Source organism: Saccopteryx bilineata, chromosome 3, assembly GCF_036850765.1.
Source record: "Saccopteryx bilineata isolate mSacBil1 chromosome 3, mSacBil1_pri_phased_curated, whole genome shotgun sequence".
Classification (NCBI taxonomy): domain Eukaryota; kingdom Metazoa; phylum Chordata; class Mammalia; order Chiroptera; family Emballonuridae; genus Saccopteryx; species Saccopteryx bilineata.
Genome location: NC_089492.1, coordinates 274,595,648 through 274,622,969, shown reverse-complemented (window position 1 = coordinate 274,622,969; position 27,322 = coordinate 274,595,648). Strand labels below are relative to the sequence as shown.

The following is a 27,322-nucleotide window of genomic DNA, read 5'->3' as shown; positions in this document are numbered from 1 at the left end:
TGGGTGGGAGCGTATATATATCCACCCATTTCCCAAATGCAGCAACTGAGACCCAGAGAGGGGAAAAGATGGGGTCAAAGTCAAGAAAACCAATGACCCAGCCAGCTTTTTTTTATTATTATTATTATTATTATTATTATTATCACAAATAGGACTTTTTATTTGTCACCATTAAACATCTGAATTTTAAACAGATTCTTGGACTGGGGGGTTCATATCCATCAGCTCATTCACCTTTAGCACCTGTCTCATCTCCAGTAGATTTTCCAGAACTGCTACCTTCACCGTGAAGTTCCATGAGTTTTCCCAATTCAAACTTGGGCTTCTTCAGCATTTTGACTTTTCTAACAAAGACATCATGGAGTGGATAAATCGATTGGCAAGCCTTTTCTATGTCTTTTCCAATGCTATCTGGAATCCTGCAAACCAGTAACAATAGATTTAGTAGCAAAGTAGCATTTGAGTGGCCCATCCAGCTTTAAGACACATTGGGGAGCATGATTCTTGCCCCTGGGCGTCCCAGATGTACCCCCTATCTTGCCTGCTCTCACACTGCTCCTTCACTGGATTGGCCAACTCTCACAGCTTCCCTGGCCGTCAGAGTCCAGCTCAGGTGCTGCCTTTGTCATTCAGCCAGAGTGTCTTTGCCCCTCCTGGTCTCCAGGCCCTTTATCTCCTTTCTCATGGCCCCTTGTCATACTGGTCTCCATGTTCCCCCACCAGCCCAGGAGCTTCCAGAGGGCAGGATCCATGTTCCTTTGACTAATATTCCTGCCAGACAGCGTGCGAGGGATAAAAGATTAATAACAGCACAGCTCCTACCATTTATTGAGCAGTTACTATGTGCCTAGCATTATGCTAAGGGTTTCCCTATATTGCCTCACCAGACTTACTGCTCATAGCAGTCCTTTGAGGGTGGGTATTTATATTACCCCCATTATTAAAATGGAGTCTCAAATGAAATAAGTTACCCAAGGTCTCATAACTAATGGGTAATGGGGCTAAGATTTCTTTTTTTCTTTTTGTCTTTTGTGTGTGTGTGTGTATGTGTGTGTGGCAGAGACAGAGAGAGTCAGAGAAAGGGACAGATAGGGACAGATGGACAGGAAGGGACAGAGATGAGAAACATCAATTCTTCGTTGCGGTTCCTTAGTTGTTCATTGATTGCTTTCTCATATGTGCCTTGACCGGGAGGCTATAGCAGACCGAGTGACCCCTTGCTCAAGCCAGCGATCTTGGGTCCAACCAAGTTGGTGAGCTTTGCTCAAACCAGATGAGCCCGTGCTCAAGCTGGCGACTTCGGGGTCTCGAACCTGGGTCCTCCACATCCCAGTCTGATGCTCTATCCACTGTGCCACTGCCTGGCTGGGGCTAAGATTTCAACCAGTTTTATTATGACTGATCAGAAAGCTCTGCTCTTAACAGCCTGCCTGGCCCACCCTCAGACGGAGCCCCACTGCCCCTGAGCTGCATGGAGAGGACCCCTAGGAGCCCCTGGAGAAGGCACCCAGAGAGCTCTCTGGGGCCGTCCTCAAGCCTTGAGGCCTGCCTATAACCCCAGGCCTGGGAGGAAAGTATAGTATTTCCATTGCACCTGACTTCCCCTTTCCCCCTCATAAAGTGGTTTCTTATGTCAGGGTTCTGAATCCAACAGGAGATTCAGCCAGCTGCCTGGAAGGGAGGGAGACACTGAGGGGCGCTGGGGGCCCTGTGCCCTGGTGAGAGGGCCCTGGGCTCCCTCTCTGTCAGAACTGCTTCAGCATCAGCTGTTGGGCCTCGCAGAGAAGAGAGAACTTGGCATCTTCACTGGCTGTCCGCTGTGGTCGGAAAGCATTCTCGGGGTGTGACCTCACTTAAATCTCACTTATGTCTCTGAGGGCCGATCGAATCCTGTTCTCAGTGCCAGAGTTGACTTCTCAGGCTGGAGACTTAGATCCCTGCTCAGATTACTTTTCCACAAACACTGACCCTAAAGAAGCAGGACCAGCTGATGTGGAGCCAAGACACAAACACGCTGTCTTTCCAGCCCCCTCTCCTGGGTCCAGCTGGGCTTCTGGGGCCCCGCTGCCAGGGGTCAAGGATAGGATCCCAGCTGGGGCGTCCCTCCCTCCTCTGTACATGGCACTGCAAGCCCTACACACCACAGCCTGGCCATCTGCATGACCTGTGTCCCTCAGAGCCCGGACCCAACCCAGCAGAGCTCCTGCCATTTCTGGTAAAGAAAGTGTATGCATTTATTCTGGGGCTTTCTGCATGCTGCCGGTGCTGTACACACGTGTGCACGTGCCAATTTCCTGACAACACCCCCTTTCCATTTCCTGGGTAGGAGTCTGTTGTTAAAAGTGCCGTCCTGTTCCCCAGGGAAATGTCAGGGATGTATACGACCCAAGTGCACGGCTCTTTGGTGGGCCTGCTGGGGAAGTGGGGCCACACACTGCTGCCTGCTGCCCCTGTTCTGGGCAGGGCTGGCTGTGGGCCCCAGCAGGAGGGCTAACTAGGTCCTGCCCCCCAACTGCGGGTCAGGAGAACCCTGAGTGGAGGTGGTCCCCGCGTGAGCTTGATTGCTTCTCCTCCCTGGTGGGGAGGGTGTCTTTGCAGCCTGGCCTGGGAGGCAGAGGCAGGGGCAGTCATGACCTGTGACCTCAGAGACCACTGGGCTATCTGGGCGAGTGGCAGTGGCCAGTCCAAGGACCTCTGCAGATGGCTCACTTGCTTTCCACACACATTACACTCTACTGCCACCCATCGAAATCATAAAGGCTCAGATACACGAGCTCGCCTTGGTCACAGGCTCTCACATCCATACATATGTGCGCACACTCACACTCAAACGTGTTTGCATACGAATGCACACACTGACATACACACCTTAATAATTGCCACCATTTATTGATTGTTCACTGTGTGCCAGGCACAATGTGAGCAGGTGACATAGATTATCTCTTTTCAACCTTGCAACAATCATATGGATCCAATTTTACCAGAGTAGAAACTAAGACTCAGAGAGGTAAGGCATCTTACTCAAGGTCACACAGCAGCAAAGAGAAGTTAGAATTAGAATCCAGGTCTGGCTCCAAAGTTGACGGTTATACCATACACAGGGGTAAACACACAGGAGCTTCTGCCAGGCGGGCGTGGGGCATTGTGAACAGCCCCTCCCCCCAGAGGGAGAGAACACAGGCTACAGGCCCACCCACTTGCAGGCTTCAAAGCCTGGGCGGGGAGTGGAGGGCAGAGTTTCTGTTGGCACATTGCCTCACAGGGCTGACCAGAGGACCTCTGGTCTCTGGATGCTGCCCAGAGGAAAGGCATTTGGGGTTTGGATTTAGATTCAACTTTGCCAACTCTGTTACTTACTGTGTGGCCTTGGAGACAGTGTCTTCCCCTCTCTGAGCCGAATATCTTCACTATGAAATAAGGACTATCGGATCTACCCTCCAAAGTTGGTTGTGAAAATAAGATACCACAGCTGCCTGGCACATATCAGGAATTTAACAACTCTAACAAAAACGCATAGTTTGCATGTGCATAATTACATAATGATAAAATGACAGTAATTACATGCATAGTTTACACCTCACTATGACTCTGTGAGGTGTGGGTACCGTCATTTAACAGATGAGGAAACTGACATTTAGAGAAGCGATCCAACCTGCCTGAGGTCACCAGGGAGCCAGCATTTGAAGCCAGGCGGGAGGGAGGGAAGGCCCTGCCTGCTGCCCGCCTCTGCCCTGGCTGGCACAGCCTGTGTGCCAGGGTAGCTCCACTCCAGAAAGCCCACTTGGGACGGTGAGCACTGGAGGAAGGAGAGGAAGGAGAGGCTTCTGTGGGAAAAAATGAGAACAAAAGATGGAGGGGAGGCGGGCAGCTTTCTTTTTACCTTGAATTTCCCTGCAGGGGCAGGAAGCACTGATTATTTAGGAAACCTTCTGTCCACTGAGATCACAAGCTGGAGAGAGAAGTCTCGTTTGGGAAGGGGTATAGATGAGGGCAGTGTCCCCTTTCCTCTGGGTAGATGTAGGGCCATCTGGGTGGGAGACCCCTTAGGGAAATTCCCTGCAGACCCCAGTTTTGTTTTGTTTTTTGTTTTGTTTTGTTTTTGTATTTTTCCAAAGTTAGAAGCGGGGAGGCAGTCAGACAGACTCCCACATGCGTCATACTGGGATACACCCGGCACGCCCACCAGGGGGCGATACTCTGCCCATTGGGGCATTGCTCCATTGCGACCAGAGCCATTCTAGCGCCTGAGGCAGAGGCCACAGAGCCATTCTCAGTGCCCGGGCCAACTTTGCTCCAATGGAGCCCTGGCTGCGGGAGGGGAAGAGAGAGACAGAGAGGAAGGAGAGGGGGAGGGGTGGAGAAGCAGATGGGCGCTTCTCCTGTGTGCCCTGGCCGGGAATTGAACCCAGGACTTCCACACACCAGGCTGACGTTCTACCAATGGGCCAGCTGGCCAGGGCCTAGACCCCAGGTTTTTTTGGGGGGGGGTTGGGTTTTTTGTTTTGTTTTGTTTTTGTTTTATTTAATTTATTGTGTTTACATAGATTCTAGTGTTGCCCCGATTGTATCCCCTGCCCCTTACAGACCCCAGTTTGACTGCCACCCCCACCACCTACCAAAGAGACCTTCAACAGCTCACTTCCCTCTCTGAGCCTCAGTTTCCTCCTTTGCATATTGGAATTAATGATGCTTTACCTTCTGGGCTTTTAAAGAACTAATGATGCAAACAGCTTGTCCTAGTGCCTGCCGTCTACAGAAGCTCAGCAGAAGAAAGCTGTTGTATTTATTATCCAGGAGCCAGGGCCCCCTTTCTATCTTCCCCCAGGTCAGGGAATACCCAACGAAGTGGGGACAGGAAGAGAGACCAGTGGTCTCCTCTGTGTTTACTGAAGTCACCTGCCTCAGAAGATCCCAAAACGCAAGTCCTCTGACTTTGGAAGCTGGGAGACAAGTTTCCCGACTTCCCAGAAACCACATCCAGGCCAAAGAATGGAGTTTAGAAAGGAGAAGGGCAGGCTCAGCAGCCCAGCCCCACCCCAGGAGAAGCAGTGCCCCTCAGGTGGCAAGCCGCGGCCTCCCACACCCACACCTGCCTTCCTAGGTCTGGCCCTGGGAGGTAGAGAGGCAGACAGGGGCCGTTCCTGGGGAGCAGGGAAGCAAAGGGGCTTCCCCCCAGCCTGCCCCATGCTAACTGCACCTCAGAGCCCTTATCATGAAACACATGAGGAAACTGAGGCACAGGGAGAGGAAGCGTTCTGCACCTCCTCTCTTAATCCCCGCAGAAGCCGCAGGATGGAGACTAGGAGGTGTTATCCTGGCCTAGTTTGTCAGGTGCAGAGACTGAAGTACCCAAGGAGGAGTGGTTTGCCCGAGGCCCCTCCGCTATTGCGCTGAACCAGTGACTCCTGGCTGCAGTCCCCAGGCAGATTTTAAGTGACAGCCCTGGGGAAGGCCATGTACTCACTGATTATTGTGTAGTGAAAAGCAGGGTGGATAGGTGGTGAAGACATCAGACCAGAGTGGAGTCCCAGCTGATCCACTTGCTGTGTGATCTTGGGAAGGCGACATTACTGTCCTGTGCCTTGTTTTCCTTATCTGTAAAAGGGGGGTGGTCACTTTAGGCCCTGTCTCTGCGCTCTTCCTCCTTGAAAGCACCCAGCATGTGAAGAGTTATTTGCCAGCCTTGTACAGTGAGCTGGCAGGGTGCTGGTATTACCTAATTTACTTCATCCAAGGTGTTTGTGAGAAGTATGTGGTTAACTGGTGAGGAAATCTTTGCTCTAAGAGCCCCTGCTTCTTTTATCCCTACCCTTGGCTTCCCCAGAGTGGCAGCTCCAGGTGTGTGGCTATATCAGAGCTGCCTGCCTGTCAGGCAAGGGTTCCACGGAACTCCAGGAGTGGGCCGTTGTGTGTCCTTGGGCGGCACTGGCAGTGAGGGGAGAAGAAACGGGCCAGGTGGGGTCCCTGCTTTTCATCTGCCCCATGCAGACCCTCCCTCCACATGCAGTTGGACAGTGAGCAGACGGCCGCCTTCAGCCACAGGATGGAAATAGAGCATCTGTGAGGTCTTTATGGTTCTTGAGAGCATCACTGATGTCACCTACAGATTTAGCAAAGCACCTCTGCCATGTCTTGGCCACCAAGACCGCTCTGCTAGTGTCCCCAAGCCTACACATCTCACAGGGACAAAAACTATTGCAAGTCAGACAGGTCTGGGTTCAAATGACCTTCAGCAAGTCACTTCATCTCATCAACCTCAGTGTTCTCATCAGCAAAATGGGTTAGCTGAGATTATGTGGTGGAAGCTCTTAGGACAGTGCCTGGCACAGGGTAGGTGCTCCCCCACTAAGCAGTCCTATTACTCTTCGCAGAGGAGCCAGTGGGAGTCAGGGGGTGACGGCGGCTGCTTCTGTCTTTTCAGTGGCTCCAACAGGAGCTGGGGCTGGACCACAGCTGGGAGCAGCAGCATCCTGGCAGAGTTCGGGTCCCTGCACTTGGAGTTCCTGCACCTCACCGAGCTCTCTGGCAATCAGGTCTTTGCTGAAAAGGCAAGTCTCTTCCCTAAACAGCTCCTCGCCTTCTCCCCACAGAGAGCAGAAGGGTGGGCACTCAGCCCCACGGGTGTGTGGGGAACCCAGAAGCCCCCGCTAATAGTACTTGTGGAAGACCTGATTGTCCCCAACCCCAGGTGGCAGGGAAGGTGAGAGCAGGGAGTAGTCAGGATCCTGCTGCGTGCAGGCAAGAGACAGCTGCTCGGTGGCAACCACACGTGAATCTGCAGAAAGTGCAGCCGCAGAAATCTAGGCACCAGCTCGCGTTGGCAGGAATGGGCCACCCAGACCAAACGTCCCCTTTCCAGAGATATTTAACTTTTGTGTGTGAGATCTGCCTGGCTTCCCCTTCCAGATGCCCGTCTAGCTTATGCTGTCAGGGGCTGGCAAAGCGATTTTGCTCTGCAACAGAGGCACGTGTCTGTTCCCTCTCACTGTTACCAGCCTGGCAGAGGCCGCCGGGGATGCTGAGAGCTAGCAATCAGGCTGTCATCATTCTGCCAGCTGCCCGTGCCTCTGTGAGGCCACCCAGAAGGAACAGTTTCTCCATGTGGCAGCCTTGGCGGTCCCACTGTCTGGAAGGGTCTCTGGAGGTCTAACCCGAAACCCAAAGAAGGGAAGTGTACACGCTCCACCCTCAGGTGGCGCTCAGGCTCCTTCAGCGGCTGTCCCTTCCTGAGCGCTGCCGGGGGATGAGCCCCGCCCTCCAAGGAGAGCCCTTTGCAGGAGCCTACTCCCAAAGCCCTCTTTCCCCCAAAGGTGAGCCTCTTACAATGCCGGGGGCTGGGGGCTCCTGCATCCACAGTACCCAGGGCTCCCAGGCTCATGCTCGCCAGCCCACCACAGAGCATCAATGGGCGTGCCTGTGAGGGAACGGGTCTCTAGGCATTGCCCCGGGCCCAGGAGTCTGCATTTTTAATACGCACTCCTGTGCTTCTTAATGCCAGGTTTAGGACCACTGCTTAGGGTGGGAATCCACCCACGTGTTCTTGCGAAAATGCTCAAGAAGAGCATTTCAACTCCTTGGTCATTTTCTCTGCATTGGGGCTCACTACCACCTGTCAACAGCCCATTATGTTGTCAGACCTTCTGTGGAGAGGTCCCTGCCTTGCTGTGACACTCCACCGTGGAAATTCATGGAATAAGTTTAATCCCACTTCCCAACGAATCTTACTTGCTGGTCCCTTTTCCCACCTCCGCGCCCTCCCTCCCCAGCCTCCCAGCTTCCATTGCTCTTGAGCCAGCTCCTCCAGGAAAACTGTGGCCAGCTCAGAATGGAGAGGGACGAGGGGCTCACTCGTCTAGTCTGGAGCTAACAGCTACCACTGCCTGAGTCCCTACTACAGTGTGTGCTGGGCCCCTTATCATGTCTCTGACCCTCCTGACAGCCCTAGGAGGCAGGTCTTCCTGTCACCCCCATTTTACAGAGGAGGACACGGACACGGAGACTCAGAGGTTAAGTCACTTGTCCTGGATCATCCATGTGGTAAGGGATACAGGCAGGATTCAAATCCAGAACTTTTTGTCTCTGAAGCCCACGCGCTGTCAAGAGCGGATTAGTACAGCAGGCTCCAGGCGTCTTCTCCGGGGTGGGGGTGGGGGCTGGAGGTGGGGGGAGGCCTTCCCCCCAGCCTCCCTGTTTCTCGGTCTCTCTCTGCATTTACATTCCCCAGCTATTTTCATCCCCTAGCCATGCCTCCCACAGAGGCGATTATTGGCAGTCAACAAATTGGCCCATATTCTAGAAGCGCCCGCACCTCCGGGGGAGCTAATTTAGCCTGCTTCGCTGCTCACCACCAGGACAGTCGAGAATAAGTCAGGTACAAGCACATTGCTGTCCCCAGTAATGCACTGCGTTAACATAAATGGAGATGAGATCGGATGTGGCGAGGCAGATGCTGGCCCCGGGACAGAAAGGTGCGCCAGCTAAAAGGCTGCTCTGGCCGCTCCCTGCCCTGTAGGTGAGTCTGCGAGCATGACACAGTCCAGTCCCCAGGGCTTTTCTCCCCGGCAGATTCTGTGCTGCGAGGGTTTTGTGTATTGCGAGGGCGCAGACCCTGAGGGACAAAGCCCTCCCACTCTATAACCCAAAGCCCCCTTGCCCTTGGTCTCCCCAAAGTTTGCAAATCTAGCTGCTTCTTGCTCAGATGGGGCAGGCTCTGCTACACGTTGTTGTGTGGTCCCCACCCTGGTCCATGTTGAATCCAGGGGCAGGTCCATGTGGTCAGACAAAACCTGATTCATGTCACTGAACCCCTCTAAGATTTGGGTGTCTTGTCTGTTAAACTGAGATAATAATACTGTATAGGTTGTTCTAACGGTTGAAGACGATGTATACAACAGGTCTGGCTCAGAGGAACTGAGAAATGTTAACAGCTGTTATTGTTAAAAGCCTGGAATACGTATGAGGGCGCGGGGGTATTGAGGGACCCAGGCCTCTCCCCTGGAATGTTTCCCACGATGTCAACCTGTATTACCAGGTTGGACCATATGAAATTGCCAATATTTGACTATTTCTGGCCTATTACAAAGGCAGTTTTATCTAGCACTCACAAAACAGCTCTTATGCCTTATATGAATTCCCTTTCTTAAAAGACCCTCCTCCCAAAAAGCAACGTGCAGTGAGGAAGGGGTGAGGTGGGAGTGGTGTTAGGGGGCCTGGCAGACACAGTGGGTCAGACCTCACTGGGGCCATGTCCTGCCGCCCCTGCTCATGGGCACAAGGGTAGGCCACCCACCAGCTCCGTGTGGGAGCCTGCTGTTGGTTACGTCGCTCTCCCTTCCTGCCTCCTCGGAATGGTTTCTGCGGCATCGGAACCAGCCGCCTCGGTCCTCGGTGGGCTGGCTCCTTCGGAGAAGTGAAGGTGCGCCTGGTGCCCATCTCTTGGCAGGTCAGGCACATCCGGAAGTTCCTCAGGAAGATTGATAAGCCGTTCGGCCTCTACCCCAACTTCATCAGTCCAGTGAGCGGGAACTGGATGCAACGTGAGTACAGATGCCGTGCCCCCCCACCCCCGTCAGCTGGTTCCCGCCCGGGGAGCTTGGGGAGCTTTCATTATGGTGGTCATTGCTGTGGTGACAGACGTGACATCCTAGCAAGGCCCTGCCCTGTGCGTCCCCTCACACTAGCTGCCCCCAGCCTCCACCAGGGCTACAGCCTTCCGTCCCTGTGGGGCCCACTAAAGCTGCCTTCTTCATCCCTCGCCCTTCCGGAGTGTTCCAGGTGCACCTCTCTACTCCGGAATGGCTCCGAGAGAGGCCCTGCATCCTTCCTAGACCCTTTGATCTGGTTCTCCACCTCCAACTTTAGATTAAAAATAGAATTTAAGTACAACTTAATACGGCAATATAAAAACCGTGGAGTCACAGCAAGAATTGGTCCCAGGATTTCCTGCTGTTCTCTCTTCGGAGGGAGGCGTGTTTCTCAACCAGACGGCTGGTTGTTGGCCCCTGGTCACCAGTGGAGCCCCATTCACAGCTCCCCGCGTCACCCACTGAAACAGAGCGGGGCTGGGAGAGACGCTCAGCTGGGAGAGGACTGCCGAGTCTCCTAGGCCCGTGGCACTGTTAAGAAGCCCTGCTGCCCCTTGCTGTGCTCAGGGCCCTGGCCATGTAGTCACAGCTCAGATTGGTGGCAGCAGGTTCCATTCCATGGGCCCTGCTTGAGGGGCTCCCCAGAGCTCCTGCTTCTTAAAAAAGGACCCCTTCCTCCCCTCCTTTAGCCCCTGGTGTTACGGCATCAGTAAGGGCTCGGGCAAAATAGATAGGGGTCTAATTCCCACATGGCTGGTGGGAGAGGAGGAGTTCATTTCATCTCTTTGAGCCTTGGTTTCCTCTCCTGCAAAATGGGAGAATTCCAGATATGTTCTCTGTACCGTGGAGGGGTGAAGAGGAGGGGTCAGACGCTGCAGGAAACAGATCTCAGTTCATCTGTAGAGATGGGTAGTCCTGACCAGAAAGAAAGCCCGTCAGTAAAAGTGTGCAGACAGCCCTGGCCGATTGGCTCAGCGGTAGAGCGTCAGCCTGGCGTGCAGGAGTCCTGGGTTTGATTCCCGGCCAGGGCACACAGGAGAAATGCCCATTTGCTTCTCCACCCCTCCCCCTCCCCTTCCTCTCTGTCTCTCTCTTCCCCTCCCGCAGCCGAGGTTCCATTGGAGCAAAAGATGGCCCGGGCACTGGGGATGGCTCTGTGGCCTCTGCCTCAGGCGCTAGAGTGGCTCTGGATGCAACAGAGCGACGCCCCAGATGGGCAGAGCATCGCCCCCTGGTGGGCAGAGCATCGCCCCCTGGTGGGCATGCCGGTGGATCCTGGTTGGGCGCATGTGGTAGTCTGTCTGACTGCCTCCCCGTTTCCAGCTTTGGAAAAATGAAAAAAAAAAAGTGTGCAGACAGGACCTTCCAGGGCTGCTGTGGGGACTGCAGAGGTCTGTCCTCCCAACCTGAGCCTCCATGATCTGCGGGTCCAGGGGGCCCAGAACACTAGACCCAGGACTTATCCCTAGTGATGACCTCACTCCCAAGTGGCTTCCTGCAAAAACTGCTTATAGAAATACAAAATATTTTTAACCACACATGCTGTCAAATCCAAAAATATGGGGAGAAAATGCAGATTTGAATTACAGAGTGTGGCCACCAGAAAAGACAGTTCAATAACTATTGCCGCTTTTAACTGCAAGGCCTGGCTGGGCGAAGAGGTATACTAGCCTGCCACTGGCCTTAGCTGCCCCAGGACAATGCAGCAAAACCCGTGAGAAGGAGAGGGTGTGGCTCCCGGCCTGACCAATACCTTTGCAAATTACAGGGGCGTCCCCACCCAGAAGCATCATTTTCTTTTCAGGCTGCACCAGGGGTCACAGGGCTGGGCAGAGTCAGTCCCATGTGAAAAATTGTTTCATTGTAATAAAATATGAATCCACTAGAGGAGCCCTGCTCATCTGGACGCCTGCTGTCCTCCTTCCCTGGCTTTAGTGCCGGGAGTGATCTCAGGTTCTCTGTGGTTTTCATTGGGCATTTGTGGGGAAGGGGGCAGTGATTTTGTATTTTTCCAGATGCTAATATTCCCAATTTGCATAGCTAAGTGGGTTCATATTCTTTTCTCTCCTTGAGTCCTCTGTTTAGCCCATGTGCAACCACAGAAATCGCAGCTTAGAGGGGGAAGGAGGAGCTGGGGCTGCTCTTAGAGCTGAGCTTCAGGGAACGGGAGGCCAAGACCTCCTGCCGCTCAGCGCGGAAGTCTACCAGGCTGTCACTGCTGCTGCTGCTGGCACCCAGCGGGCGAGGGCTCAGAGAGCTGCCGTCCCCTCAGCTTGGCCCCTGGAGGAGCGTGTGCTCCTTGTCCACGGCCTGAGTCCCACTCTTTCCTCAGTGGGAAGGGCGTGGCAGTTCTAAACTCTTCCAAGTGGGAGCCGGAGCTGCCCGTCAGCCCCAGCCTGGCAGCCTCCTGGGATCGCGCAGCTTGTCGGATGGCTGCCTCCTGCTGCCAGGCATGAGCGTGTTGAGCACTATCTCTACTCTCAAGGCCCGTGGACACCAACTCATGCTCCCCTTTTAAAAGCATTTTCCTTCGGAAGACTGAGGGCCCACAGGGGAAACGGCTTACCCCGAGCTAACAGCAGGTCTGTCTTCTGGTTCCCACTCCTGCTTCTCCCGGTGTGCCACACAGTGCTGCTGAGGACAATGCCAGACACACAGTAGCTAGAAAGCAGTGGGTCTTCCAAATGAGAACTGTCTGCCTCTGTCGCGGTCCCCTGAGAGATTATACACACACCCCCAACAGGGTGTCATGTCTCAGTCGCCTGTGGAACTCCTGGTGGCCTGCCTCCCCTCTCCTGCACACACCTGCCGGGGGAAGCCCTGGAGCACAGCGCGCGCACACGCGCGCACACACACACACACACACACACACACACTAAAATCATGTGACGAAGTCCAAACTCTGGCCTGGCATTCAAGGCCCTTTCCAGCACAGCACAAACCTACCTTCCTTTCATTCGTTCAGAATTTACGGGGCGTCTGCTGTGTGCTGTAAAGGCGGTGGGCATAAAATGTGAACCCTACACAGGCCCGCTCCACAAGGAGCCTGCAGCCTGGTGGGGGAGGCAGACCCACAGATGGATTCAGATTCGTACAACAGCGTGGGCAAGCGCCCAGCAGCAGGGAGTGGCCGCCACTGAGGCTGACTTGCAGAAGCTCTCAGCAGGGTGTGGTGTGTGCCTCTTCTCCCTCACTCGACCTGTCGCCCTGCAGGGGGTGGGGGGACTATGACTCTGACTCTGGGACAAGCCTTTCTGAGGAGCAGATGGATGCCGGAGATGGAGACTGGGATGGGGGGGGGGGAGTGCAGCAGTGAGGAAGTGTTAGCCATGCTGAGTCATTCTTTGGAGGGTAGACAGATAGTCACAGGTGAGAAGTAATGTGGGAAGGCTGGGGGCCAGGAACATTTGAGGAGGTGGAGGAAGCAGCGCAGGGCCTGAAGGTGAGCGTGGGGGTGCCAGTGCCCTTAGCTGTGTACCCATGAGCCAGGGCCGCCTCCTGCAGGCCGGGAGCTGTCAGTGAGCTCTGAGCGGAGGCTGAGGCAGTTTGACTTACAGCCTTCCCCCCACACCTGCTGTACACAGACCTCCTGCTCCAACCATGGGCGTGCCATTAACCTGCTGGGCCTGCCACACCCGCCCCTCCCTTTGTGTTTGCCCAAGCTATGCCCCCCATCTAGGAATAGGGGCTGAGGGGTGCGCTGTGCTGGTTCTCTCTTCTCTCTTCACTGGCAAAGCCCAGCCTACACCGACCCCTCCACTCCTCCCCAAGGCTCAGGCTTTATCTGGTCTGTTCCGACTTTGCAAGTGCTGGTTCCACTCTTGAAACCTTGCTGGCCAGGATTTGTTTATGGAGGGGCCGGAGGGCTGTTTACCGTGGGTGCTCCTCCTGGCCCGCTTTCCCATGTCCCCGTCTGTCTTCACCCTCCAACTTCTGGCCCTCCTCTCTTCGCACATGGCCTTTCTCTCCGCATTTCCGATTTGATTCTCTGTTTAAATGTGTAAAGCTGCAGAACTGAGAGCTCTCCCAGTTTGCTGGCCTTGAATGAGCTCTTCAGGCTCGCTGTGACTTTTCCCATCTGGGAAATGGGCTTGAGAGTGCTCATGTTGCAAGGTTCTTGGGAAGATGGTTATAAATAATACAGTAAAGCTCCTAGCCCATCCAATAAATGGTAGCTGTTGATGTAGTCTCTATTTCTGTCTCTACCACACACACACCCCCACACCTACCCATTTCCCTCTCTTTCTATCCCCTTTCTGTGAAGGAGCTGAAAATATTCTTCCCATTTCTCCCACTCTACCCCAATTCACACCGCCGCCCCTTCCCCTCCCTCTGCCTGCCTGCCTGCTTAAGTGAATCGTAACAGGGAACTGACGTCTGCTCTTTGTTATATCATTAAATGCCTTTATGTTTCCCTGTTGTTAATTTTTAAAGCATGTGAGTGTTTTCCGTGTCTTGCTTCTGTGGTTAAGTGCCCCTTGGTCAACCCGTCTTTCTCCTGGGACATCCTTGGGTGGAGGGAGATTCAACCACAGCCTGGAGGTCTTACTCCATAGGGGGCTCCAGGCAGATGCCACCGGGGTAGAAAGGAGGGATCCTCAAACCCAATTCCTCCTCCCCCTGCACCTTTGAACTCCATTTATCCCAGTACGCTAAATTTAAACTCAGTGTTTCCAGAATAACTCTGTACTCTGACCGACTACATTGAGCCTCTCCTTCCTGCTTTTCATGGGCTTTTATGAACCTGCCCAGCATTAATTACCATGTTTGTCACCAGGTAATAAAAATTTCAACTCCCTGCCACCAGATTATCCTTTTTAAGAAATGCAACTCATTTACAGTTAATAACCAGAGGCCCTGCCGTCCCCAGCCTACTAAAGCGACATGATTTATAGCACCCGGTGAGTGCGTGCATCTTTCTGCAGGACCATCATGCTCAAGATGGCCCTGGTTCCCCCGAGCTGCAGGCTGTGTCTTTCTGTCAGCCTCTGTTTGGGGCTTGGTGGGCGCTGATTAAGTGCTTGCACCCCACCCACACACCACACCGGGGCCACCTCAGCCCGTGGGCAAGATGTGCGCCTGTTAGTCCCGCCGGTGACCTCGGCAGATGGAGATAATGTTCTGTCCTCTTTTCCTGCACAGACCACGTCTCGGTTGGAGGACTTGGGGACAGTTTTTATGAATATTTGATCAAGTCCTGGTTGATGTCGGCCAAGACGGATATGGAGGCTAAAGATATGTACTACGAAGCCTTGAAGGTAAGACAAGCGCCCGCTTCTTCATGGGCAGTCAGCTGGCCCTTTGCCAGCAGTGCTCACGTGGGGCCCCTGAGCACCAGGGCCTTGTCCACCCCTCCCCCCATAGTGAGAGTGGACCAACAGAACAATGAGACAGCTCCCTCCCCAGTCTGTCACTTTGCACACCCTGACTCATAGCTCTTCTCGAACACCTTGAAATTAGGGCCATGTTAGCATCCTTGTTTCACAGATATAAAACCCAAGCTCTAGGAGGTGAAGTCATTTGTCTGAGGTCTCACAGGAAGCGACAGGCAGTTTGATTCAGAAACCATGGTATCTATGCTTCAGTTGCTGTGTTGGAGCCCGGAACACAGCCAGGCAGTGGGCTGGGAGCCCCACGAGAGGCTGCCAAAGCAAGACCCTCAGCCATCTTCCTCCCGGGCCAGACGTGACAATTAGTGTGTACATCCAAGCTGGAAGGGGCCTCCATCAGTGGAGCGCCCAGTTCTATTCCTGCTCTTTATGTGGATGGAAACCAAGACCCAGAGAGGGAGAAGAACTTACTGAGAGCTGCACAGCACGGAACTGGCAGAGCTGAAGCCAGCGCAAGGTCTCCTGGCTCTGAATAGATGAATGGGAGGATAGATGGATAGATGGGTGGGTGGGTAGGTGGATATGGGTGGATGACTGGTGTAGACAGTTGGTTGGATGGATGATCTCTGATCACGGGAGTCTAGCCAGCAATGGTGATGCTTAAAGGAAGCACATTGAAACAGGCCCCCAGGGCTATGGACTCTTTAAACTATAGGCTGAGTAATGAATGAGTTTTCCTTGCCCAGCTCCCTGGCACCAAGATCTCCGTCGTGCAGCCGCTCCTGGGGCTCCAGCTCCTGGCTCAGTCTGACTCAGTCCCATCCACCCCTCGCTTCTAAGGCTGAATGCAGCCGGCAGCCAGTGTCTCCTGTCGGATTAGTGTTCAGCGTTCAGTGTTGAGTGTTCAGCTGGTGGACAGTCTGCTGGTGGGCAAGGCGCTTGCTGCCCATTCTGCGTCCCCTGCAGAGTAAACATAAAGTTAAGGAGCAGCCTAGTTCCCTGGCTGCAGGGCACACACTGTAGTTGAGGCTTCAAGAGAAGAAATGGCCATGAATTATTTAAGCAAACTAGGAGCTTTATGGAAACACTTGATTGATCCTGAGCTGACCGGCTTTGCTCCCTATTTGATCTCCCCAGTCCAGAGCCAGCGGTCTCTCTGACCCTGAGTAAGAGCTGAGCCTGTGGCAAGTTCTGGGCTTTGAAGAATATTCTGGTAGTTCTCAACCTTGTTGGCATGTTAAAAGTCACACATTAAAAATCTGCCTGACCTGTGGTGGCGCAGTGGATAAAGCGTCAACCTGGAAATGCTGAGGTTGCCGGTTCAAAACCCTGGGCTTGCCTGGTCAAGGCACATATGGGAGTTGATGCTTCTTGCTCTTCCCCCTTCTCTCTCTCTCTCCCCTCTCTATAATGAATAAATAAAATCTTAAAAAAAATCTGATGAACGGACTGTACCCCAACAAGATTACCTCGGAACCTCTGGGGTGGGGCCAAGCAACCGCCTGGAAAGCTGCTGGGGGGGGCAGTTCCAGTGTGCAGGTCAGACCAATGTCTGTCTGGCGGGGTGGGCATGGGGGCTTCAGACCCTGACTGGGCAACCCCCCTGAGGGTCACAGGAGAAAGGACAGGGAGCTTCTGTCACTCTGGCCTCCTCCGGGAAGATACACTTAGTGCCTGGTCTTATTTAGCCCCCATCTTACAGAGGATGAAACAGGCTCAGAAAGCCCGAAGTCACACAGCAAGTATCAGAGCTAGGGCACAAACACGGTCTGACTGCCTCCCGGTCCAGGGCTCCTGCCTTCACTTACCAGCTGCCAAATTACAGAGGAGCCTGGCTTGTCCAAAGTCCCTCTTGGGAGGGCACAGAGGGGGTGTAAGGTCCCACCCAGGGGGCTAAGCAAGCCAGCGTCTCTAAACAGCCTCACTGCCAGCCCAGAAATCAGTCTCGTTTTACAGATGAAGAAAAGAAATGCTCAGAAAAGTGAAATAAGTTGCCCAGAGTCACCCAGCTCTCCAGTTGCAGAGCCAGGGTCCGAGTACAGGCCTCTGTGCTGTCTCTTGCCATGATTCGAGCCTTTTTACCAGGCCATCACCGGCCTGTGCTGTCGGGTGTTTTGCTCAGAGTTTTAGAAGCCTTGGGTTTTTTTGTTGTTGTTTTATTTTTTAATCTTTGCATCTTCTATCTCAGCTGTCTCTTCAAAGAGAAACTGCTTTATCATTTCCTCTTTACCAAAATTATTCAGCTTGGGGTTAACCCCAAATACAAATAGCCTGTGGAAGACAGTCTTGAAGATGAAGATTTTCAGATACTGTGCAAGGCTTCCTGGGATTCCTGCCCCCCTCCCTCCCATGTCTGCTTTCTCTCCCGGGCGTTGACAACAGCTAAATGAACCAGGTTTCTGCATGCTGGACTAGGCCTGCCATCCCTCCCCTGCACCTGTGTTCACACCGAGCAGAGCAGCGGCCTGGACCCGGATCAGCCCAGGCACCACGGCCGAACCCAGAGCAGACCCGGCCCAGCAGCGGTCAGCTCTCCACGCCTCCTCCCCACGTGAGCTCGCACCCGGGCCGGGCCAGCAGCAGAGATTCCCCCTTTCCGGCTGCACAGTGAGGGTGCTGCAGCCAGGCCTTACCGGAGAAGGAAAAGGAAAACATACTCGAGGAGCAAATGTTGTTTGGGCCCCTTCTATACGCCGGGCCCTGGCCAGAGATCACTGGTGGTGGCTTCTGCTGTCATATGGTACTCAGAGCCCTGGGAGAGAGACACGGTCCACAGAAACATACACAAATACGCATACCGAGAGTGGGAGTAGCACCGTGTAGAAACATAACAGGGTAGTAGCTTAACGGGAAGCAGTGGTATAGAGTGGTCTGCTCTCTACAAGGAAGCATCCTGCAGGAGGCCCAGGGCTGGAGGCAGCAGACTGGGGACAGGAGCAACAGGCAAAGCCCCGAGGCAGGGACCTCTTGAGCTTCATGAATGTCACCGTGGCAGAGACCTTCTCTGGCCTCCCTGCAAAGCGGGGCCCCTCCCCAAGCTCTTTCCTGTCTCATCCCCTCAATTTATTTCATTCAAAATGCTGCTTACGACCCTGGCCGGTTGGCTCAGCGGTAGAGCGTTGGCCTGGCGTGCAGGAGTCCCGGGTTCGATTCCCAGCCAGGGCACACAGAAGAAGCGCTCATCTGCTTCTCCACCCCTCCCCCTCTCCTTCCTCTCTGTCTCTCTCTTCCCCTCCTGCAGCCGAGGCTCCATTGGAGCAAAAGATGGCCCGGGCACTGGGGATGGCTCTGTGGCCTCTGCCTCAGGTGCTAGAGTGGTTCTGGATGCAACAGAGCGACGCCCCAGAGGGGCAGAACATCGCCCCCTGGTGGGCATGCCGGGTGGATCCCGGTTGGGCGCATGCGGGAGTCTGTCTGACTGCCTCCCCCTTTCCAGCTTCGGAAAAATGAAAAAAAAAAAAATGCTGCTTACAAATCGTGACACCCGTGTGTATTTGATTTTTTGGGAAGTCTGCTCACGAGTGAGCTCCCTCAGACGTGTCTGGGCCTATCTTCAGGACTGTATCCCCTGGACCTAGCACAGTGCTGGCATCAAGGAGGTGCTCATAAAATACTTGGTGGGGGGGCAGGAATGAAGAGGTCAGTGTGGCTGAGACGGGCAGGGACAGACTGGAGAGGAAGTGTAATAGCCAACATCCTGAGGACTCTCCCTGCACTGGGAGATAGACTGAGCTCCACGGACATGTCTCGCTTAATCCTCACGACCCTGCAGAGTGCTCTCATCCCCATTTTATACATGAGGAAGTTGAGGCACAGAGAGAACACAGAACCCACCCAAAGTCACACAGCTTGACACTGGTGGAGATGCGGTTTGAACCCCGAGGAATCTGCACCTGAGAACCATGTCTGTGGCGGCAGGTCAAAGCTCAGGCTCCAGATCGGGGAGGCTTGGAGGCCCTGCGGGGCTCTCATCCTGAAGGCACTTGGAAGCCACAGAAGGGTGGTAAGGACGCACAAGACAGCGTCAGGTTCATTAGTTACAGAGTGCAGAGACCCCCTAGAGAACAGATTGAGGGGCAAGAGTGCAGGCAGAGGCCTGGCCCACAGATGCTGCCCTGGACCAGGGCCCACAGTCCGGCCCGCTGAGTCTGCTCTTGCAGCTGTGTGGGCAGCGGCTGCCATCAGATCTATTTCCAGGTCATTGTGGACGGACTGCCGTCAGGGAGTGGGAGGCACAGCATCTAACACCGATACCCCCCAGCTTCCCAACTGTCTTTACCAACAGCACCAGCTCCTGCAGGAGCAGGGGAGGGCTCTCCAAGCCCATCGCCACCAAAACGAGCAGCCCTCGGGTAGTGGAAGGAGTAGTGCTTGAGCATCTGGGGGTCCTCGTCCTAACCCCGGTGTGTCTGGATGACCTGGGAGCAGCCCCTCGACTTCTTTGTCCGTAGAGAGCATTGCAGCCCCTGTGCCTGGCTTGTCATGGGCATTAAATGAGAGGGCATGTGATCGGGGCTGTAGAGAGCAGCTCTGAATTTATTTTCTGAGTCTTTTTTGAGAATCTGATGAAATGGACGGGCCCTTGTCCCGTGAAAATGCACATACACCGAAGTGTCATGTAAAATTTTAGGGGTGTTTAGGATACCCTGAAGCCCATCCACAGGCCAGTGGGGCTTCAGGTTGATTCCTTAATCAAGGATATAATGAAGGGTGAAATTTTTTTTTATTTTTTTTTTTACAGAGGCAGAGATAGACAGGGACAGACAGACAGGCACGGAGAGAGATGAGAAGCATCAATCATCAGTTTCTTGTTGCGCGTTGCAACTTCTTAGTTGTTCATTGATTGCTTTCTCACATTTGCCTTGACCGCGGGCCTTCAGCAGACCGAGTAACCCCCTGCTGGAGCCAGCGACCTTGGGTCCAAGCTGGTGAGCTCTTTGCTCAAGCCAGATGAGCCCGCGCTCAAGCTGGCGACCTCGGGGTCTTGAACCTGGGTCCTTCCGCATCCCAGTCCGACGCTCTATCCACTGCACCACCACCTGGTCAGGCTGAAGGGTGATAATTTTTACAGATTTTTTTTTCTTTAATTTTTTTGCACATAGAAGATTTAAAAGTCTGTGTAAGAGGCTTACTCTGGGGAGCTATCTTATGTCTAAGCCCCCAGCAGGCACCAGGCCTCAGCTGGCAAGTGGCGGACCCTCCCACTGGCCCCTTCAGGGCTGGCCGCTGGCTGAGGCCGCTGGAGCACTCAGCAGAGCTGTGTTTGCTGCTATCCTGAAATATTCATTTTCTGTCCTCTCCTCCCCCTTCTCTGTCCCCTCTCACCCCCTTCTCCCTGCCCACTTCCCCGCCTTGCTCCCAGGCAATAGAGACCCACTTGCTGAATGTGTCTCCAGGAGGGCTGACCTACATTGCTGAGTGGCGAGGGGGGATTTTGGACCACAAGATGGGGCACCTGGCCTGTTTCTCCGGGGGCATGGTCGCTCTCGGCGCTGAGGACGCCGAGGAAGAAAAAAGGGCCCACTACCGAGATCTTGCAGCCCAGATCACTAAGACGTGCCACGAGTCATACGACCGCTCAGGTAACCCTGCAAGGGGGTAGGGCAGCAGGACAGACTAAGGCTAGACACCAGGAAGAACTGGAAAGTCCAGCAGAAGGGCAGTGACTGAAGGGCAGTGACATGGTCTTAGGGAAGTCTCACCTGCAGTTATGCAGACTTTGAACGAGGGAAGTGCTGTCTGTGCACTGAGATTAGACCCTCAATCAAAGGGAAAATAGAAATGATGTATCAAGCCCTTTGTGTGTGCCTGGTGTTGTTCAGAACTTGACATACATTATCACTGAACCTCACAACACAGACGAGGAAACGGGGTCAGAGACGACTTGGTCAGGGTCCCATATGCAGGGCACAGAGCAGAGAAGGCCCTCCAGCCCCTGAGGCAGGAACATGGGCTTCCTTAGCCTAGCAAACTTCTTCTCCATGACCCCCTACCTCTGAACATACCTCTGCTTTTCCTCCCCAGAATCCCTCCGCTTAGTGGTTCTTGGCACCTCCTGGCACCACTGTTTATCACCCTCTTTGATCCAGGACCACCAAGGACCTTCAGTTTCTTAACCATCTGCTCAGCACTCGTGTAGAACTGTCAAGTGAGAGTCAGAAATAATATTAAAGAACATGAACTCAGCTCCCCATTTTATACACAGAGAAACAGTCAGTCCAGAGCCAAAGTCACACGGCTGTGCATGTCCAAGCGGGGCTGGAGCCCGGGGCTCCGGAAGCTCAGCCCCACCTTGTGTGCAGCCTCTGAACAGTGCCCCTCAGAACACTCCCACCCACCCCCAAGGCCCCAGGAGGTGCCCACTACTCTGAGTTTAAGCCCAATCTTGGTTGAAGAAGAGGACCCAAGATTTGCAGTAAAAATTCCTGGTTCAAGTGCCACTCCGCCGCCCATCAGCGAGCTGGCCCTGTTTCTCACCAGTTCAATGGGAACACTAACATAGGTCTCCAGGATCAGGCAGAGGGTCCTGTGTTGCCAGCCGCCTCTGGCCAGCAGTGTAGGAGGTGTGTGATAGTGGTCCACCGCAATGTGTCTGTGACCACCGCAGTTGAATCTCAATCTCCTAGAGCTATTCAGAAAGCCAGCAATTCACAGTGAATCCCTAAAACTGGTCTTCAGTTCCCTTCAAAGAGCTCTCTGCCAGCACCATAAACAAATAGGAAATCTCAGGAATAATAAAAAGCTTGTTATTTGTCTGGAACAATCAGCCCAGACGGAAAAAGACAGTCTGCTTAATAGAGCATATTGTCCCAGCCAGCCCGGCTCATCCACGGACGGCTACAACAGTCGCTCTTGCCCTCACCCCATTAGCAGCTTGGCAAGATGACTGTTTTCTGATGGCAGGAGCAGCTGTACCATTTGAGAGGGTCGGAGGGGCCTGGGCCTGGCTAATTCCTCCTCCAGGAAGCCCTCCACAGAAAAGTAGGACATCCTGCAAAGCCCGTGTCTTGAGGAAAAGCAACCCAGGGCCTCTCGGGTTCCGAACTCTAAGGGAAGGAGGAAGGGCTCACAACAGGACCAGAACTGGGCCCTCAGCCAAGCTGGACAGGATGTGCAGGCATTAAAGGGAGGAAGATCCCACCCACATACCATAAGTTTTAGACCTAGGGAGTCAGGCTCAGAAGGGAAGGAGAGGGCACAGCCTAGGTAAGGGCATCAGACAGATCTGGGTAACAGCCCAGCTCGGCCACAGCTTGCTGTGTTCCCTTGGACAAATTACTTAGCTTCTCTGATCTTCAGTTTCCACATGCATGACAGGGCAATAACAACATCTCCTTTACCGAAAAAGCACATTTCTTTAAGAATTGAAATAATGTATGCAAAGCAACCAACATAGTCTTTGAAATCATAAATGGTATCTGCGGGGGTGATTATATAATTGTGGTCATCAAAAAAACCCCAGGAATGGCATTAAATTGTCTAAAAAGAAAACAATGACAGCAGCAAAACCCAGACCTCACCAGCTTTCTTTAATTATTTAGTTATTTTTATCGAATGTATTGGGATGATATTGGGTCACAAAACCACACAGGTTTTCAAGTATACAACTCAACAAAACATCACCTGCATGCTGCATCATGTACCCAAGCAAAGCCTCTCAAAAAATTTGAACTAGAACTGCCTTAGGACCCAGTGATTGCATTTTGGGAAATATATCCAAAGAAACCCAAAACACTAATTCAAAAGAATACACACACCCCTGTGTTCATTGCAGCATTATTTACAATAGCCAAGATCTGGAAACAGCCCACGTGCCCATCAGTAGAGGAATGGATAAAAAAAGCTGTAGTTCCTTTACACACTGGAATACCACTCGGCCTTCTTTACTGAGTCAGCGCCCTCTGCCTGAGTCTGTGCGCGGGGCAGGCCTTCCCCTCATCCCCGGTCAGCAGTCTCCCAGACTGTCAACTCCGGAAGGCTGCATCTGGGAGGAGTTAAAAGCAGTTTTCTTCTTAAGGTCCCTGGAGAAGCTTCATTGCATATTAGCATAGTAAAGGACCTGATAAGCCCTGTGTGAGAGAGACTATTTCACGCTGGTTTAACCCACTGTTTTCCAAATGTGTTTAAACCTGGAACCCTGTCTTGGATGAGTTCTGGTTAACACCTTGCTGAACTAATGTCTCAGAATATACAGTTAGGGGAACACCACCCAACCTTTCTCTCCCCAGACTGCTGGGTAGTTCATTTGGAGTCTCAGATTCTAAAACTGCAAAAGTTTTTTGCAGTGAGGCCTCAAGGGCCTTGCTCGGGCCAGCCTGGGCCAAGCGGGAAGCTGTGTATCTGCAGGCTCAGCCTTCTCCGGCAGTTTAGGCGGGGCCCATCCCACACCAGTCCTTCACCAACCGTCACCCCCAGATCTGTCTTGGAGCAGCTGGATCCTGAAAAGTAGGTGGGCGGTCTGACCCAGGCCCTCTGGTTGTCATTCCACAGAGACCAAACTGGGGCCCGAGGCCTTCTGGTTTAACTCCGGCAGAGAGGCAGTGGCCACGCAGCTGAGCGAGAGCTACTACATCCTGAGGCCCGAGGTGGTGGAGAGTTACATGTACCTCTGGCGGCAAACCCACAGCCCCGTCTACAGGGCGTGGGGCTGGGAAGTGGTGCTGGTGAGTGGGCTGGGGGCTGCTACATCCTGAGGCCCGAGGTGGTGGAGAGTTACATGTACCTCTGGCGGCAAACCCACAGCCCCGTCTACAGGGCGTGGGGCTGGGAAGTGGTGCTGGTGAGTGGGCTGGGGGCTGCTACATCCTGAGGCCCGAGGTGGTGGAGAGTTACATGTACCTCTGGCGGCAAACCCACAGCCCCGTCTACGGGGCGTGGGGCTGGGAAGTGGTGATGGTGAGTGGGCTGGGGAACGGGGTGGGGAAGCTTGAACAGGCGGCTGGTCCCCCTGAGAAGTCACAGTCAGGGTCCAAAGCCCCCGAGCTCAGGCACTAAGGGGAAGGTCAGCCAGGCTAACATCAGAATACAAAGGGTGGTGGTTGCAGAGCCAGGAGGCCCCAGCTGTGCAGTATCCAGCCAGGAACTTGAGAAAAGGGTTCTGAGACCCATAGCCTTGGAGGCCTGAGCCTGGTGCCAGCAAACTTAGAGGGGCAAAGGCAGGGCGGCAGCCACAGGGGGCCCAGAGCACCTGCGTCGCTGCTTTCTGACCCTGAAGCCTGGACCAGTGCTTTAGATATGTCCTCTGAAACAGGAACAGCTGCCAGACCAACAGCTCACCTCCCCCTGTCCCCAAAGCCAGCCCGACCCCATGCAACCCCCATGCTCTCTGGGCTCTGCTCCCTGCCCCCCCCCCCAGTCTCTCCTCCGGGAGCCTTCTTGCCCCTAACAACCTAATGGGAAATCCCATGCCAACTCTGACATAAGTGTCAAAGGCAGGTGTGGGGACGCCGGAAGGTTCCTTAACATAACATGCTGAACCTTCTCTGTCCTTCTGCCCCACCTTCCCCAACCCACTGCTCTCAGGCACACCCACTGTCCTGGGGAGAGCCGTGTCCACAGTGTCATACTCAGGTGGGCACAGGGGCCTGCTCAGGCTCATTGTTACGGTTCACTGGCCAGAGTCTCCTGTTTCCCTGAAGCCTGGTTCTTGGCCATTGAAGGCCAAGTGTTTTGTGCTCCTGGTCCCCATCTGCAAACCCTCAGTAGGTAAAAAATGCATTTCTATACAAAACACAAGACAGCCTGTGGCCCACCCACCTCCCACCCAGCGGCCACATCTGCATGCGGAATCCTGGGGTATGAACAGTCCCAGATCCCAGCCCGTGAACATCACCAGTGCCTTCCTCTGTCCCCAGTGTGGGCAAGTGTCATCAGTCTATTCCCCAAAAGACAAAAAGAAGCTTCCTCTAAGCTCATACCAGGTGGAGAGCGTGGGCACAGCTCGGGGAGATGAGCCCTCCACAGCAGGGCCCTCCAGCCGGGTGGCAGGGCGCTGAACCTTGAAAACACATTGGCCTTCTGCTTCCACAGACGCCAGGGGTACCCAGTCAAGGGGTCAGGGGCCTGCCTATTGGCAGGTCTGGCCCTCTGTGCAGGCGTCGGTCTTGGGCGGGCCTCTCTTCACCCCATGTCAAGGCAGCCTTCCGTTTCTTCAGGCCTTAGAGAAATACTGTCGGACAGAAGCCGGTTTCTCCGGGATCCAGGACGTGTACAGCAGCATTCCCAACCACGACAACAAGCAGCAGACTTTCTTTCTAGCGGAGACGCTCAAGTGAGTCGGGGCGGGGGCAGCATTCTCTCCAGTGGACAACATGGCTTTTCTTAGGGATGGGGGAGAGGTCAGCAGTTTGTCCTCTCACCAGAGTCAGGGTCTGCAGTCACAGGAAGGGGGCCCAGGAGGGACGGGGGCCTTGGGATCCAGAGTGTGACACTCAAAGGTGAGCCTCTGGTTAGAGAGTGAGACTACATTGACTTTCTCCCCCAAAGTATTAACTGTGTGATAAATTCAGTTCTGTAACCTGTCTCCTCAGGTTAATTAAGCCCTATAAAACCATGCCTTTTTCTGTAAGATAAGAATACGGTGATGGTGTTGCTACTGGGCACTGCTGGTGACTTGCCCTGGGCGTTGTGGCCGCACTGTCCGGGCTTCCTTGCTGTTCCCCGAGCGGTCCCCGTGGGCTCGAACCCTTCAGCACGAACTGGAATGGTCCGTTCCTTCTAGTAAAAACCTACGTGGCTTGGGAAGCTGGGGTTCTGCCGTCACCACTGCCCATTCGTGTTAGTTCCTGACATTACTTCATAGAGTCTTGGGGACACAGAGGGGGCAGCCTGAGAGTTTGGATTGGCGCAGTACTCAGGCCACCCTGCAAAGAGAGGAGAGTGTGGGCCACGAGCTGTCCTGCAGGTCTCACACACAGGGCCTGGTGGGGACAGTGCCTGAACGCAGCTGCTGGGGGTGGGGGCTGGGGCGGAGCCGGGGTAACAGGGCCGTCTGCCCCGAAGCTCGGGCTCGTCTCTGTGTCCACAGCATCTTCCCTGGGTCTGACCCTCAAGCAGATGTGGGCCCTGGACTACCCTGCACACACAGCCACAGGCCTGTGGCAGAGGCCTCTGAGCGTCAGTCCCAGAGGGTCCCCTGTGCCCCAGGGCGCTGACCGGCTGTGTCTCGCTTTCCTCCCCGCCCGGTGGCACAGGTACCTCTACCTTCTGTTCTCTGAAGATGACGTGCTCTCCCTGGAAGACTGGGTGTTCAACACGGAGGCCCACCCACTCCCCGTGAACCACACGGACAGCGCCGGCAGGGACGGGGACCAACTCTGACCCATCTCCCGCCGCTGCCGGGGCTGCTGCAGGGACGCTTTGCCTTTTCAGGTTTGGGGACTGTTCTCAAAAGGATTGGGAACGTGGGTCCCATTCCAGGCAGATATGCTGGACAAGCAACTTTTCCTCTGTGAGGAGACAAAACTTGGAGACGCAGCGATGTCACATCAGGCCCAGACATTCCTTTCTACGGAGAATTTCTTTTTTCTTTTATGTTTACTTTATTGATTTTAGAGAGAGAGGAAAGGAGAGAGACAAGAGACAGGAACAGCGATCTGTCCCTGTATGTGCCCTGACCGGGGATCAAACCAGCAACCTCTGTGCTCTGGGACGATGCTCCAACCAACCGAGCTACCCGGCCAGGGCTACGGAGAATTTCTATGCAACCCGCTCAGTTGCCATTCCAGAGCCAAAGGACTGGAGAGTTGCATATCGACCCCATGTATTTGGTTCACTCCCTTTCATTTTGGGGGTATTTTTGTTTTGCTTGATTTTTTTGCCTTTTCTCTACAGTTGTGTTTTATCACAAAGTATAGTTATCAAAATTATGTGCTTTCAAAAACAATCACCCTGATAAACTAAACCTTAAAGTGTTTGTACACATACAGAAGCTTGACCTTATTTTCTATATTTTAAATGCCTCTTGCCCAGCATTTACTGTATGTTCAACTATATGTCATTTACCTTATAATTTAGGAAGGGTCCCCTTTTGATTTGGGCCTAAGCGTTACGAATCACTAGTGCTATTTTCATTATTATAATGAAAAAAAAATCTGTAAACTTACAATAAAAGAGCTTATTGAATAAGAAATATGATTGGCTTCATTGCACAACAGTGACTCCTGGGAAAACCATTGCAATGTGATCATCAGAATAATCAACCAGCAGCTGATTTAAGGTATAATTTAGTAAATGACTCCAATCTCTATTAACTTCCCTTAAATAGGACCTGATATATTCAGGAAGGCTGAAGCCAATCCTTTTTCAGAAGAGTTGGATATTTATACTTAGGCCAAGGATTGAAAGAGGCAGCAACATGCCTGAGGTCAGGCAGCCGACAGAGGCAGAGGCGAGCCCAGCCCTATGGCT

General features: G+C 53.6%; 1 protein-coding gene across 1 annotated transcript in view; it reads left to right on the top strand.

Annotated features, from left to right (window-relative positions):
- Positions 1-27,043, top strand: part of MAN1C1 (mannosidase alpha class 1C member 1) — a 141,179-nt gene extending 114,136 nt beyond the window's left edge. The window contains exons 6-12 of the mRNA XM_066270064.1: positions 6,422-6,548; positions 9,443-9,536; positions 14,727-14,842; positions 20,277-20,496; positions 23,405-23,577; positions 25,069-25,184; positions 26,107-27,043. Coding sequence (XP_066126161.1) covers positions 6,422-6,548; positions 9,443-9,536; positions 14,727-14,842; positions 20,277-20,496; positions 23,405-23,577; positions 25,069-25,184; positions 26,107-26,233 — 973 coding nt within the window. The 3' untranslated portion in view covers positions 26,234-27,043. The remainder of the gene's footprint in view (positions 1-6,421; positions 6,549-9,442; positions 9,537-14,726; positions 14,843-20,276; positions 20,497-23,404; positions 23,578-25,068; positions 25,185-26,106) is intronic.
- The last annotated feature ends 279 nt before the right edge of the window (positions 27,044-27,322 follow it).